A 14,764-nucleotide genomic window follows, 5' to 3' on the forward strand; every position below is an offset into this window, starting at 1 on the left:
CCTGGCTCCCCTACTCGAGCGGGCACTGCCTCACAGCGCCCCACGACACCCGATCTCACTTTCTCTCGGGGTTCACTTTCATTTCACTGGCAAGTGACAGCCGAAACTCTTCTCAGTGACCACTATCTTGTCCACATTTCCACCTCTCTTTCCCACATCCCTCCATGTCATCCGGTCACTCATACTGACTGGAATGCCTTCCGCGCTAATCTCGCCTCTGACTCCTTTCAATCCTACGACGACTGGACGTCGCGCATCACTGCAGCGCTCACGTCCAGTAGCCGTCGTGTTCGCTCTTGTCACCCAGTCCCAGACCCAGATCCTCACCTACTCCGTTTATGGCGTCGCCGTAAACGTCTTCAACGCTCCTTCCGCTGCCAACCCCACAATGCCCAACTTTCTTCCCGGATCACTGCTCTGCGGGCCGAGATCGTCGCCCACTGCGCCTCACTCGAGCACTCTCGTTGGAGTGCTCTTTGTGACCGTCTTGACTCTGCATTGCACTCGCGATCCACATGGTCTCTCTTCAAATCCCTCCTTGGCACTAAACCTGCCCTTGCTCCCACTCTAGCTAAAGCCCTCACTCAAGGAACTCCCTCCGATGTTTTCGATCAGCTCGCCTCTCTCTATCTCCCGCCCCCTCTGGCACCCTCCTACCCGGTGTACTGCGGTGGACCTAACCCCGATCTGGACCAATCCTTCACTCTCCGGGAGCTCGAATCGGCTCTGGCTGCTAATGCTACACGCTCGGCTCCCGGTGAGGATGCCATTACATACACCACACTTCGCAACCTTCCTGACTGCGCCAAAGAATTCCTCCTTAAAACCTACAATGATGCATGGGACAGCGGCTGCCTGCCCAGCTCCTGGACCTCCTCCCTCATTTGTATGATTCCAAAGCCGGGCAAGCCTCCCTCTCTCTCTAACCTCCGCCCAATCTCCCTGACATCATGTGTTGGTAAGACCCTTGAGCGAATGGCCCTGACTCGCCTCTCTAATTTTCTCGAGACGAGGGAGTTCTTTCCTCATTCTCTCATCGGCTTCCGACGCCACGTCTGTGCACAGGACATGTTTCTGGTTCTCCAGCACACGTTTCTGTCACCTACCCCCACTCAAATTCACGCACTTGTGACCGTCGATGTTCGCAAGGCCTTCGACGGTGTTTGCCACGACCACATCCTTTCCCAACTCGCCTCCCTAGACTGTGGCTCCCGCATGTACTGTTATATCCGCTCATTCCTCTCTAAACGTGTCGCTCGCTTTCGAGTCGACACCTATCTGTCCGACCCCCATAACCTCACCCGAGGCACTCCTCAAGGTGCTGTTCTCTCTCCTACCCTTTTCAATCTTGCTATGGCCCCTCTCGCCTCCCAGCTAGCTGAAATTCCCGACCTGCATCATATATTTTACGCCGATGACATCACTCTCTGGTGTTCGTCTGGCTCTCCCGGTCACGTACAGGACACCCTGCAACGTGGCCTAGATCTCATCGACTCCTTTCTCACCACTGCTGGCCTCTCTCCTGCTCCTGAAAAATCCGAGCTCCTTCTCCTCAACCATTCCTCATACCAGCGCTCACACAACCAATTCGTCTCTCTCTACCTTTCTGGCTCTCCCATTCCTGTCGTCAAGCAGTGCAAAGTTCTTGGCTTTCCTTTGCATGCAGCCAAGAACGTGCAAGCCCTCCACCGTGCTGTCACCACCTGCCACTCCGTAACTCACCTCCTGCGGCGCGTGGTCACTCGGCGCTCAGGTCTCCACGAGGCTCATGCGTGCCGAGTTGCCCACGCGCTGGCCCTCAACAAGGTCTTATACTTTGCACCCTACGTTTCCTTCAATCAGACTCAACTTAACGCTCTTGAGACTGCCCTTGTGGGCCTCTACAAGGCCGCTCTCAACCTCCCTATCACTACCTCTACTGCAAAGATCTTTGCAACAGGCCTCTTTCATCCTCTCCGTTCTCTGCTCTCTCTCCATCATGACTCGCAGATTGCCCGGCTTTCCCTTACCCGTCAGGGTCAGTGGTTACTGACTCAAGCGGGTATCTCGCCCCTTCCCTGCGCCCCGATTACCTCTCCTATTCCCACCCCGGCTCCCAATCTTCGCATCCTCCCCCTTCCGTCCAACATGTCCCCCGTTCTCCACGCCGGCCGTCGTCATGCGGCCGCACAGCACCATTCCCCTCTCTTTGATACCCAGGGTGTAGCTTACACGGATGCCTCCTTCGTGGCTCCTCGAGGTTCCTGCGGCTACGCCCTGTACCACCCCCACCTCCCCGCTGCTGAAACTCACACCAGCGGGCCGTTTCTACGCCCTCCAGATGCATTGTCCCTCGAGGTCCTCGCCATTGCGCATGCACTCCAGTCATTTGCCCTCCTTCCCTCTCTTCAAGAGTACACAGTCTATTCAGACTCACAAGCCGCTATACACCACATACAGAAACGCACCCTAACCCCTTCTCTTCAACAGGAGGTCGAACGAGCGGTCTCCGCATTGCAGCCTTCCATCGTTTTCCTCCGCTGGGTCCCTGGGCATTCAGGGATTGACGGCAATGAGCTGGCTCATCAGCTCGCCCGTGACACACTTTTCCGGGCACCGTTGATCCCCTGGCCCAAGCCCTCGGAGGACGGTGGGAGACTCACCCTTCGCCGCACCATAAAAGAGGTCTACCTCGAGCTCCGCCTCGACAAACGCCTTTACCCTCCCCCTCATCCATCACTCACAGTGCCGGAGGCTCGCCTTCTTCGGCACGTTCAAATGAATGCAATCATCACCCCGTCTCGCCTCTTTCTCTATCGCTATCGATCGGACCCTTCCTGTCCCAACTGCCCCTGTATCTATGCGGACCTTGCCCATTGCCTCTTCTATTGCCCGGCTGCTCAGCAGTCGGGTTCCTACCCCCCACCTTCTTTATCCATCACCACCTGGCTCGACTGGCTTGGCGCTGAAGGGGAGGAAGAACAGCGACTTCTGGTCGCCCAGGCGGTCGACATGCTCGGCCTGTAAATTTTGGCCGAATAAACGTCTTCTACTACTACTACTACTACTGTCTCCCAGAATGAAAGACATACTTTTTTGGGTAGCTCAGCGCATTTTGTGGAAGGGGCCAGTGCTCATAGCATTCTAGAATATGCTACTTTGAAAGACTTGCCCACGGTGTCTTTAGTAAGGCTTTTTGACGTGCTAGTTAGTACATATGTATATTTGAAAGGCTGTGCGCTAAAAAGACGTTCACAGGAAAAAGGATAGAGACGACAGGAAAGAAGCGCTTCTTTCCTGTCGTCTCTATTCTTTTTCCTGTGAACGTCTTTTTAGAGCAACGCCTTTCAAATACGGTTGCTTTTTGTCACCTCCGGTGGCTATATTAATGTGCGGAACAATTCCACGTCTATGTGTAGCTACACTTCGAAATTACCACGCATAATCAGTTCTCTAATGCACTGCTAAAAAAAAACATCCGCAAAAATTCCCGCCTCAAGCGAGAACTGGATGCTGCCTTTCAGCCCGTAATTCGTCAGTTTCTGGTGGGAGAAAATTTTGACTCCGGCGTGCCCATCTTCGTTGAAATCGAATATGCGGCCTACGGAACGATGTCATGCTGCGCAGTTAGAACCCCACCGCACCTCACTAGAGTTGCGAGACTGTTGGAGTCTTCCTCTTTGTGCCAACTCTTCGGGCCGTATGGACAACTGCTTGACTTCCGTCGCTGTGCAAGGTAAGGTTTCGTTTTTCGCTGCGTGGTGGCCTGGTTTGATTCGTTGCTAGCGTGTTTCGCGCGCCTAACGGCACTGACCCGCCTCTCGTGCCACATGGGCGAGATTAGGAACAACACTGGTAATCAAAAGCCAATATGATATCTGTAAATAGAACACGACAATGACCAAAGTGGGTGAATTGCATACCATGAAAGTGTGAAGACATGGACGTAGTTCATAGCGCGTTGTCAATGTCTGCAGCAACAAAAAAAAAAATCGCCAAAGGCGTCGCCGTCTGTGTGCGTCGCCAGTACGGGCGTATATCTGCGTCACCAGTATGGGTTTAATTTGTGTGTTACAAAGAAACTTCGCTTATAAATTTGCGTTTTAATTTCGACAAGGACAGCTTGGTCCCTGTTCATGCAATTGCTGTGCGCCTCCTTCCCTCCCTTTCTCTTAGTCTTTTAACACAGTCCGTGGCCAACATTGCCCCTGTCGCAAAGACTACAGCAGGGTGCTTTCGCGGAAAATTGTGCTATAGTATTGAGATTTGCCTGCGGTATATCCACAGAACCCCCGTCTGGACACTTGTAATTTTCTGATATTTATTGTCGAAAAACGCATCTAAATGGTTCTTTATGGCACCTTAAAACGCTCGAGGCGAGCGGACGAGAAACTTTGTAAACAGGATTTAAAATTAAACCATTGCCATCAATGTGTTCAGAACGGTATCTTGCAATTTCCCTCAGTCACTTCACAATTCAAAAGTAATGTTCTGGGCACGGCGGCACTACCGGCATGCGGTGGAATAATCATTTTGCCTTCATTGTGCAGATGGTCATCGGAGCGCTGCCTCCGACCAGCGCCAGCATCAGCCACTTGCCCGAGGAAAATGCCTTCGATCGCGGAATCACCACCGCCAAGTTCCACGTGCGAGACGCGCTGACACCGCATCTGGATGTTAACTGGCTACACCGATCGTCACCGGGCACATGCGCGGACCACTGTACGCACAGATCGCTACCAGCGCCACCGCAGATCAACAGTATATACTGCCTCCCCGAACATCACGCTGTCACTGGGCACGGCGGCACTACCGGCATGCGGTGGAATAATCATTTTGCCTTCATTGTGCAGGTAAGAAAAGAATTTGGAAATTGTTACCGTTCAGATGACCGCTTTCTACTAGTGCTGCCGTGCCCGCAGCTTCAGAGTATAGTGCACGATACTGCAGTGTTTCTTGGAAAATTGTTGCTTTTAGGAGGTGATGTGGAAACTAACCCTGGCCCTGAACTTGCGCAGATTGCAAAACAACTAAAGGACATTGCTTGCGACATAAAAGACATAAAAGAAAAACGACTCACAGAAATAGATAAGAAACTGGATGCATTGTCAGTGTTAGAAACCAAGATTACGTCTTGCCAGAATGAAGTTTCCCGCATGACTAAAATTATTGATACACTAGAAAGACGGATTGACGATTTGGAAAACCGAAGCAGAAGATCGAATCTAATAGTGTATGGCTTAGAAGAGGAGGATGAAGAGAACAGCGAAACTCTAGAGCAGGCTGTTAACACAAAAATTATTCAAGATACTCTGGGTCTTGACCAGGTCGCCATCGAACGAATTCATAGATTAGGACGACCAGAGAGCAACAAGATCCGCCCGGTTATCTTTAAACTATTAGATTCGAGACAGAAGACAGCTATATTGAAGAACGGTCGGAAGCTAAAGGACACAAGATTCTGTATTGGCGAAGATTTTTCCCCCAGAATTCGTGAAATCAGGAAAAATCTTTGGGCGAGCGCGAAAGAAGAACGCGAAAGAAAAGAAAAGGTGTCCTTGGCCTTCGACAAGTTATTCATCAACGGCCGTGCATATGTCTGGGACTATGAGAAGAATAATCGAGTACCTCTAAAGGAACATGATGGGAAGACCAAACAATCACCTCTGGAAAAAAACTCTACCGATCTAAGCCCACCAATGACTCGACGGGGAGCACGGTCAAAGAATTAACGGTTATCAACATCAATGCGAGAAGCGTTATAAATAAAGTCGAATCCCTAGAGACTGTTCTGCTTGAGCACGAACCAGATATAGTTGCGATTACTGAAACCTGGCTCTCCCAAGATGTCAGCGACGATGAAATTGTTCCACCGAACTACGAACTTGTCAGAAAGGATCGCGCCTCCCGCGGTGGTGGCGTGGCACTTATGATACAAAAGCGCATCCCATTTGTCATGCTTCCTGAAGTAACCGGCGCTGAAGCTGTTTTCTGCAAAGTTATTTGCAACAACACTAACATTATAATTGGCAGCTTCTACAGGAGCCCTTCTTCTGGACACGAATGCATATCGGTAATTCAAGATTTCCTCCAGCAATACTGTTGTAACTCGCGAATCATTCTAATGGGCGATTTTAACCTACCAGATGTCGACTGGACTACCATGCATCACACTTCAATTATCTCCGACGCTGTAATAAATTTGATGATAAACTTTAACCTCCATCAAATAGTTCTCGATCCAACACGCGTACAAGGCTCATCAAAAAACATTCTTGATTTGATTTTAATCAGTGAACATTTCCCCGTCCATCGTGTTGTAACCCACGTCATCGAAGGCATCTCAGACCATAAAATCCCAGTTTGTGAATTACCGCTACAATGCACCATGACATGCCACTGTCCAACCACCACAATAAAAAACTTTGCAAAGGCAGACGACGCAGCTATCGTAACTTATCTCGCCCATGAATTCGACAGCTTTGCCGAGAGCGCATCAGATAGATCTACAAACATAGACGCTACATGGCTTATCTTTAAACGCGCTGTACAGTACTGTATGACTAACTTTGTCCCGCTCAAGATCAAACGCATCGCTAAAAATAACCCTTGGATCACTAGAGACGTCATTCACGCGCAGCGTCATGTAAAGAGGTTACGCAAAGCTATCAAGACCAAAGGTGGTAGTGATTTGAGGAAATCTAAATTAAGCAGTGCCGTTGAAAAGCTCAAACAGGTCACGAAACAAGCGAAAGACTACTACTTCAACGTAACTTTCCCAAGTTTTTTGAGAAATAATCCACACAGGTTTTGGAGCCATTTTCGTGGCCGTAAAACGGTGCAGTCCGGTCTCTCTGTAGAAGATAAGGCCAATACTGCTAATATGTACAACGATTTCTTCTTTTCAGTCTTTACTAAAGATAACGGCATCATCCCCGACTCCTGCAATTTGCCCCTGCTAAATATTGAACCTCTCAGAATTACCGATGACGGGATTTTCAATCTTCTGCTGAACCTAGATCCAAAAAAATCAACAGGTCCGGATGATATTCCAAATGAGTTTTTAAAAAGATATGCCGAATGGTGTAGCAAGTACCTTGGTATTATCTTTCGCAAGTCTATTTCATCATCAAGGCTGCCCAGAGACTGGAAAATGGCAAAGATCATACCTATTCATAAATCAGGGGACACTACCTCACCCTCAAACTATAGGCCAATCTCTCTTACAAGTACATCATGTAAAATTTTGGAACACATAATTTCGAAGCACATAACCGCATTCCTGGAGCGCAATAGTATATTGACACCCCATCAGCATGGATTCCGACGCGGGTTATCAACCGTTACTCAACTAACAGAGGTTGTACACGATCTAGCACTTAATATTAATAACTGTAGCCAGACAGACATAATATTGCTCGATTTTTCAAAGGCATTCGACTCTGTATCACACAATAAGTTGCTAGGAAAACTAAAAACTGTTATCGGGGAAGGCGACTTACTATCTTGGTTAGAAGATTTTTTGTCAAATCGCTCTCAGTTTGTGGTTTTTGAGTATGTTTCATCCAAAACAGTTCCAGTAACGTCGGGCGTTCCTCAGGGATCAGTCCTTGGTCCATTGTTATTTCTGCTCTTCATCAATGACATAACTAATGACATTGATTGCAACATTAAGCTCTTCGCAGATGACTGCATTCTTTACAAAACTATTAACAACCGCGAAGACCATCTGTCGTTAAACAGTTCTCTAAAACAAATAACAGAATGGTGTAACACGTGGCAAATGACAATAAACACTAAAAAATCCGTTTGTATGACAGTAACCAGAAAAAAATTCCCGTTTTGCTTTTCTTACTCTGTAAACGGCGTTCCATTAGCGAAAACTAAACACCATAAATATCTAGGTATTACGCTGTCTTCTGACCTGAGGTGGGACTCTCACATTGCTAACATCACGTCTACTGCTTTACGGAAACTTCTCTTTATCAGGAGACGCTTGCGGTCCGCACCAGTGTCTTCTAAACTCCTGGCCTACAAAACCCTTGTAAGGCCAGTCTTAGAATACGCGAACACAGTCTGGTTCCCCCAATCAATAACTAACATCACAAAACTTGAGGCTATACAACGCAAAGCCCTACGAATAATTCACAGTAAATACAAGCGCACAGATTCCCCAACATTGCTTGCAGCTTCATCCGGTCTCCAAACATTATCCGCAAGAGCAAAACAAGCGCGCTTAAAATTTTTGTTTCAATTATTACACGAGCAGTACAGGATAGATGTGAAAAAATACGTGACGTACTCACAATTGCCGCCTTCACGGCACAAACATACGAACACACTAACCGAGTATGTGTGCCATAATGACACGTTTAAGCATTCCTTTTTCCCTCTCTCCATTAGTGAATGGAATCGCTTGGATCGTAACATCACCTGCACTCAATCCTTATCATCATTCGTGTCACAGATAGAGCATTTGTCGTAATGCACAGTGGCGATGCAGCAACCGTGACTGCAAATCTAGGCAAGAAGACAACCCCTTCTAACTTGTCATGTATGCGATTTTGAGTGCATTTTGAAATTGTGCCTACCATTGTCGAAGATCTGTTCTGTATATCCTTTTGCTATGGCCAATTCACTTTTTCCTACCTTTGTTTTGATGCCATGTTTGCTGCCTTTGAATAATATGTTTATATTTGTTTTTGCACTGTACTAATTGCCCCTGCTACGGTCTTGCAATAAGACCAGCAGTATTGTAAATAAATAAATAAATAAATAAATAATGTAAAAAAGCTTGCACTTTCCCAGCATATTCCTATGCCACCACCCTCGAACTCTGTGCTACAGCTATGCGGCGTGAAAATTCCTTTTGCAGCTTATAGTTACGCCTTATTCAAATGCAATATTTAGTTAGAAAAACTAGAACGCACACCACAAGCTGGTAGTAAGGAGGGGTTAAAAATTGCTTAAGCTTGTGTGTGGCAGCGCTAGGCGTAGGGAGGAAGAGAATGCAATTCTGCGTAACCCATCGCTCTGATCCTTTCGGCGGCACCGATTCTGAACGTGAATTGGGCTTTTCTTGCATCTCGCAGATTAGGCGTCTGGAACAACCTGCGTGAACTCATTCCTCTCAAGAATGAAAATGCGAATTTTTTGCAGCGATTTTCTTGAAGCTTTCCCTGCATACATTTGATTGTGGCTTCGATTATGAAACTCCTGGTAACTTTTGTGATTGTATTGCTGTTTTTGGTCTTGTATTTTGAACATATATTATTCAACGCAATTCCCATGGCAACATTTTCGAACTTTTTCAACGGTGCCTCTTTTTAGTAATCATTTTTTTATATTCCCTCTACACTACCGTAACGGTTATTTATTGCAGTGTTTTTACTTTTGCGCTTATATATTACCAGCTGAAGAAACGGCATTGACCCTGTATGAAGTGATATCGGCCGTGCAAGATTGAAGTACGCTTAAAGCTTGCTCTAAGCTGAGGAATACGAGTGATATTCATAAAATAAGGACAGTTTGGTCGTAAAAAAAATATCATAAGCATGGTGACCTCCTGCCTGATTACGCCCACTGCAAGACAAAGACCTCTCCCATATCTCTACAGTTAACCCTGTCCTGAGGTAGCTACGGCCACCCTATCTCCGCAATCGTCTTAATCTCATCCGCCCGCCTAACTTTATGAAGCCCCCTGCTACGCTTGCCTTCTCTTGGTGTCTAGCGCGTTGCTCTTTACGACCATCGATTATCTTGCTTTCGCAAGATTAAAATAATAAAGAAATGTATTCGTTATTGAGCCTTTTTTTAATCGATGGTTTTTGTTTTCTACAACTCTTCTTCACTTTCCTACCTAATCACCGTTCACATTCGAAGTACTTTTCGTAATGTTGCACCAGCTTCTTTAACTCAGCCTAGATGTCCTGGAAATTTAACCAGTTGGCAATGGTGGTCTCGTGTTCCTCGTTGCCTACAAGCCGTTGTCCACCAGGCCACTGTGTCAGCGCAAATAGAGTAAATAGTAGCTTGGTGCAGAATCAAGATGGCGAGTTGGGGAGATCGAACGTTTAGGTAGGTGCAACTTGGGGATGGTAGGGTGTAGGGTGGGTGATCAAAAAGCTCCCAACCAAAAACTTGAATCTTCTTGCTTCGGCCAGCGGTGTAACGACGGGCATTGCCGTGGAAAACTATAACGGACGACAGTTTCCCAAGGCGTCCATTTTTGACCTCACGTCTCTTAGGTAAGCCATTCGAAGTTCACGTCAGCTGTAATTATTGTGTCTCGTTTCTTGAAATAACCGAAGAAATGTCCTCTGTGCCCTTTTCCTCCCTTCGCTGGTTTTCATATTCCGACTCCAGTAAGCAGAATGTTTGAATTTTTTCGGTTTTGGTGAAGTTCAATGGCGCCACTGCTTTGAGTGTTGTCTCGTTTCTACGTTGGTGCAGGATATCCACGTCGTGTTGTCTGTAACAATAACGGTGGCACAATTCTCGATGAATTTTTGTAGCTGATGCTCCTATTGCACACAAGAATCCAGTCACAGCCCGCACTTCGCAGCTGGCCCAGGGCCCGTGATTTTCGCGGACAATTTTATATGCATTTGCCGAATGTCCGCGTTTCCTGATTGGTTTCCTGCGGCGGTCTTAACTGCTCTATGCCATGGATGGAAGCACTTTAAAAGAAACACCTTCAATATTTCCTTAATAGTGTCTTACAATTTTCCGATTTTACCAAATTTTTAATAGACTGTTGGACATGATCACCCACGAAGAAAATTTCATGCGCTGACACACGCAGTTGCGTTGTGTTAACCCTCGGTAACTTCAAAATTTTTCACGTGTAACCCATGAATAGAGAAGACCAGCCGTACGCCGAAGATAGAGGAAATCTGACGCCCACACCCTGCACCCAGCTCCGTCCTGAACCTGTTACTCTGGATTATTTTCATTATTACTTGGTTGTGAGTCTCTATTTCTCCTTTTGGAAGTGTTCATGCTTATAAAGTGTCTGAAGTGACCTGTAACCTTCACTGTTGCCTTGAATACTCGCTGAAATCTTTCGACATGAAGGTTACGGCAGGTACGAACCGACAGTAAAAACTTCTCTTTTGTGGAAGCGCAAACGCAGAGCAGCGAAAGATGTTTAGGGTGTGGTGTGCACTATAAAATTCGTTGTAACAGAATTAAATGTAAAGAGGTGGACAGCACGACACACGCTGGGGAGATGATTGCGCTGAGGATAATTTCGCACTGTTCAGCGCCCCATCCATTCTGCCCTCGACACAGTCTAGACGACACCCGACATCTTTAGAATGGGCCGCGCTGACACTATTTTCATGCTGGAGGCCATCAGGTGTCCCGCAATGGGACGCTTAGGGTCAACTCAATAGGAGAGTCGCCGCGCTCTGGGAAGGATGAATGCTGCCCAAATTAAACTCGTTACGAAGATGCCGAAGAGCCTTGCAGCTCTCCAACAAAATGTATCAAGATTTCTTCTAATCGAGGCTGGCTACGACCATTGCCTCCCAATAAAGCTGAAACCCATGCAGAATTATACCGTGGGATCATTCATTGCCAGAATGGCTACCCAAACTCCGAGTCAGGAAATATCACGCGATAGTTATGCTTAGAGCGGTGCAAAGAGTTCGTGCTGGAGTGCACCACCAAAAAAAAAGAAAAACTCTGCATATTGCATTTTCTATAGAGCCTTCCCAAAACGAAGAGCCATATTGCGGGGAAATTCTGATTGAGCCTTCGTACGTACAGTTTGCGAAACGCGGAAGAGGGCAGAAGAGAAGATATGCCAGCACGAAAAGCCTCCAAGCCAACTGAAAAGCAGTGCGTCTGACAATGGTTACATGTGAGCCGATTTCTGTAGTTCTTGACTAAGCATATCAAAGGTGTGCTACTCTAGAAGAGGAAATACGTAAACGAAATACAGAAGCTCTCCGGCACATTGAAGACCGTGCAGTTTTGGTTGCAAACGGAAAACAGTTTCTTTGAGAAAGGACGAAACGTGTGACTGCGGTTTGTCTATTGTACGTAGGCCCTTTTGTGAATAAAAAAACAGCAGTGGAGGTTTTCGCTGCGCTGGAAAGAGTTATCGCAGTGGAGAGCAGCTTTATATTTTCCGCAGTAGAGCGTCTCCTAGAGGCCTTCAAGCCACTTGGGCGTCGATAAGCTCTGTTTTCTTCTATGCATGGTTTGGCCGCCATGTCCGGTACAAGCTAAATGCAAAGAGCATAACAAAAAGATAATATTCACCCACAGGTATGCGCACTGCTTGAACATAGAGTTAGTTGATGGTTGTTTAGCGCTAGCTGTACACAGGTGCACGCCTATGCTGTGCACGCCTATGCTTTCGACTTTCACAGCTTATGCTTCTCCATCCGCTTAGTGACCACGATTGGCTTCATGCTTGGTAACGGAACTAGAACGTCGGTCGGGATTTCGTGGTTAATTCGCAAGGTGACCGAAACCGAACGATGCTCAGTTATGTGACGCAGCGGCATGATTATACTAGCCGCATGTTAATTTCTTGAAAGGCAGACGTCACATGAAAAGAGGTTACTTGAGGGGAAACAAGCTCGCTCGACTGGCGTATTATGCTTGAGGGTTGCGTCTACGGTCGACTTTCAGAAGACTGACAACTGCCATTCAGCATTAGGCACACTCATTCTGTAGGCGCTCTTCCAATAAAACGCCGTCCCAAGTCCACAATGCTTGGACTTCGGTTTAAGTGTGAGAAAAACAGAGAAAGATTGTAAGGTACCTTTGTGGAAATATTGAAGTTAATGGTCTATTCTTCAGACGCGTAGCAAAACCTTTCCTTTATTATTGGTCCATCGCTCCACCAAGTGGTTAATACTCCCGTAGAAAACCAATGGGAAGTTTGTGAAGATAAAAAGAAGCGTTAATAGCATAAAATTCTGGCCTTCCTAGGGGATGTCTGCGTATATAGTGATTTTTATAGATAAATCTTATCACATAAGAAAAAAGTGTGCTCATAAACAGCTTCCCGTTGAAAAATGCGCTTATCCAAAATTGCTAGGTTTCCTTGCAATCACTAATAATAACGAGCTAGTGATAGTTTTCCGAACGGAGCTTCACAAATGGGCATGCGACTTAGCATGACGATTGAAGATTAAATTGCAAGCCGTTGCAAAATGTGTTGCGAACTATCTCGAAATATTTTTCTGGACGCATCGGTCACGCTCTCAACTGCTAGATTCAACTCACTGCTACAAAGATCTTTTTTTAATTAAAGGTCGAAAATTTTACTACCCCTCTAGACAAGAATTCCTCAACACTCGTGTCCCGATGGACATATACGTTACATTAACGAGGATGAGGAGCCGTCTCGTGCTCGACGCCGTTCGATGTGGACATCTTTGCTGCCCCTGTGCCCGACTGATGAAGTGTAGTTTTCACTGTTTGCCAGAAAAAAAATTTGCGAACGCAGTTTTTATCTGCAAATGTGTTTTTCTTTGGGGCTTCATGGCTATGTATAAAGACTTCTGTAGAAGAGAAATATTGCGGAAAAATGGAATTCTTATTGTTGAACCTAATGACGTGAGTAGTGTTCTCTATGAAATTTAACTGTCACTTCCTCATCGACACTTTCAGTCGGCAGCTGTGAAAACAATGTTCATTCACTTACACTAGAAATATTGATAATGTGGTTGGGCGTAGTTAGAAATTACGCAACATGAAATATGAAGCAGATTGACAGCAGGTTTACAAAATGTAATTACAGTCATATGAAAGAGTGCAAAGACGACATCTGTCCTTGATTTTAATGACTGATGTTGCAAAAACTTGTACTGAAAATTTCTCAAAGAGAAATACAGAAATGTGCTGCCGCCACCCCATGGGGAAGTTCCAGAACCTTTTCAAGCTCGCACGGTGGTCAGGTTGATTCCGTCGTGCGCCCAGCATAGAAGAATAAGGCTGTCAAGTAGGATAAAGTTTCTTTGGCGTCAATCATCGCAGGAACCTGAGTCCACGCCAGTAATTAGAGCTTTGCACCTTCGTCAGGTCAAAGACTATGCGAAAGCGAGAGTTAATAAACCATACCAGGGAGTCGTAAAAAACGTGACAATTAGTCAATGCAAATTCGTGACTGGGCTGAGCCATAGCGCCGGTTCTTGACTTGTTAGCACAACTTCGCAGCTCAGAAAGCGGCCAGAAATTTGCGACATTCCAGCCATGGCCGATTGGGGCCGCTCCTGCGCAAGAGGCAGCTGGGACTGCCGCGGTGGCTGCGCTTCTTTGAAACCAGACTGTATGGCGATTACCGAGCGAACGAACACGCCTCGGCGGAAATACGCCGATGTGCAGCTCTGCACGCACGTCCACCGTTCTCGTCAAAACATTAGGAGACAATTACATTTCGTATTGAGGATGCGATAGCTTTAAAGTCTATTGTCCGCTTGGCCTGCTGCTTATTCTCAGCGTCTGAAGCCGCCGGTACTCAGTCTTCTACGACATACTTCCGTGGTCACCTTCTCCCCTAGCAGAGATCGTCCACTGCGGTAGACGCAGGTGACGTTGATTGTGGCTCCAATCCATCCCGATGCACGGAACTGTCTGCCGACCCCCGCTAACTAAATATACAGCCGCCGAGATCGCCATAGCACTCGGCCACCTCAAGTGACCAGCGCACCTGCTTACTCATGGAGGAAGGAAAGAAATAAGGAGAATCCCTGACGTCACTTCTTGCGAAGCCTCCTCGCAGCGCGAAGTTGGCTCGCCTGTTCTCCTCCGTTGTTTCCCTCTC

The 14,764-nt window shown here is 46.8% G+C and overlaps 1 protein-coding gene across 1 annotated transcript; it reads left to right on the top strand.

Moving 5' to 3' along the window:
- The first annotated feature begins 4,477 nt into the window (after positions 1–4,477).
- On the top strand, positions 4,478–5,711 carry LOC149355953 (uncharacterized). The gene has a single exon (XM_089576228.1). It carries the CDS (start codon positions 4,494–4,496, stop codon positions 5,709–5,711), a length of 1,218 nt encoding a protein of 405 aa, XP_089432354.1. The 5' UTR covers positions 4,478–4,493.
- The last annotated feature ends 9,053 nt before the right edge of the window (positions 5,712–14,764 follow it).

This window comes from Amblyomma mixtum, chromosome 3 (genome assembly GCF_055824585.1).
Source record: "Amblyomma mixtum isolate Tamu chromosome 3, ASM5582458v1, whole genome shotgun sequence".
Taxonomy (NCBI): Eukaryota; Metazoa; Arthropoda; class Arachnida; order Ixodida; family Ixodidae; genus Amblyomma; species Amblyomma mixtum.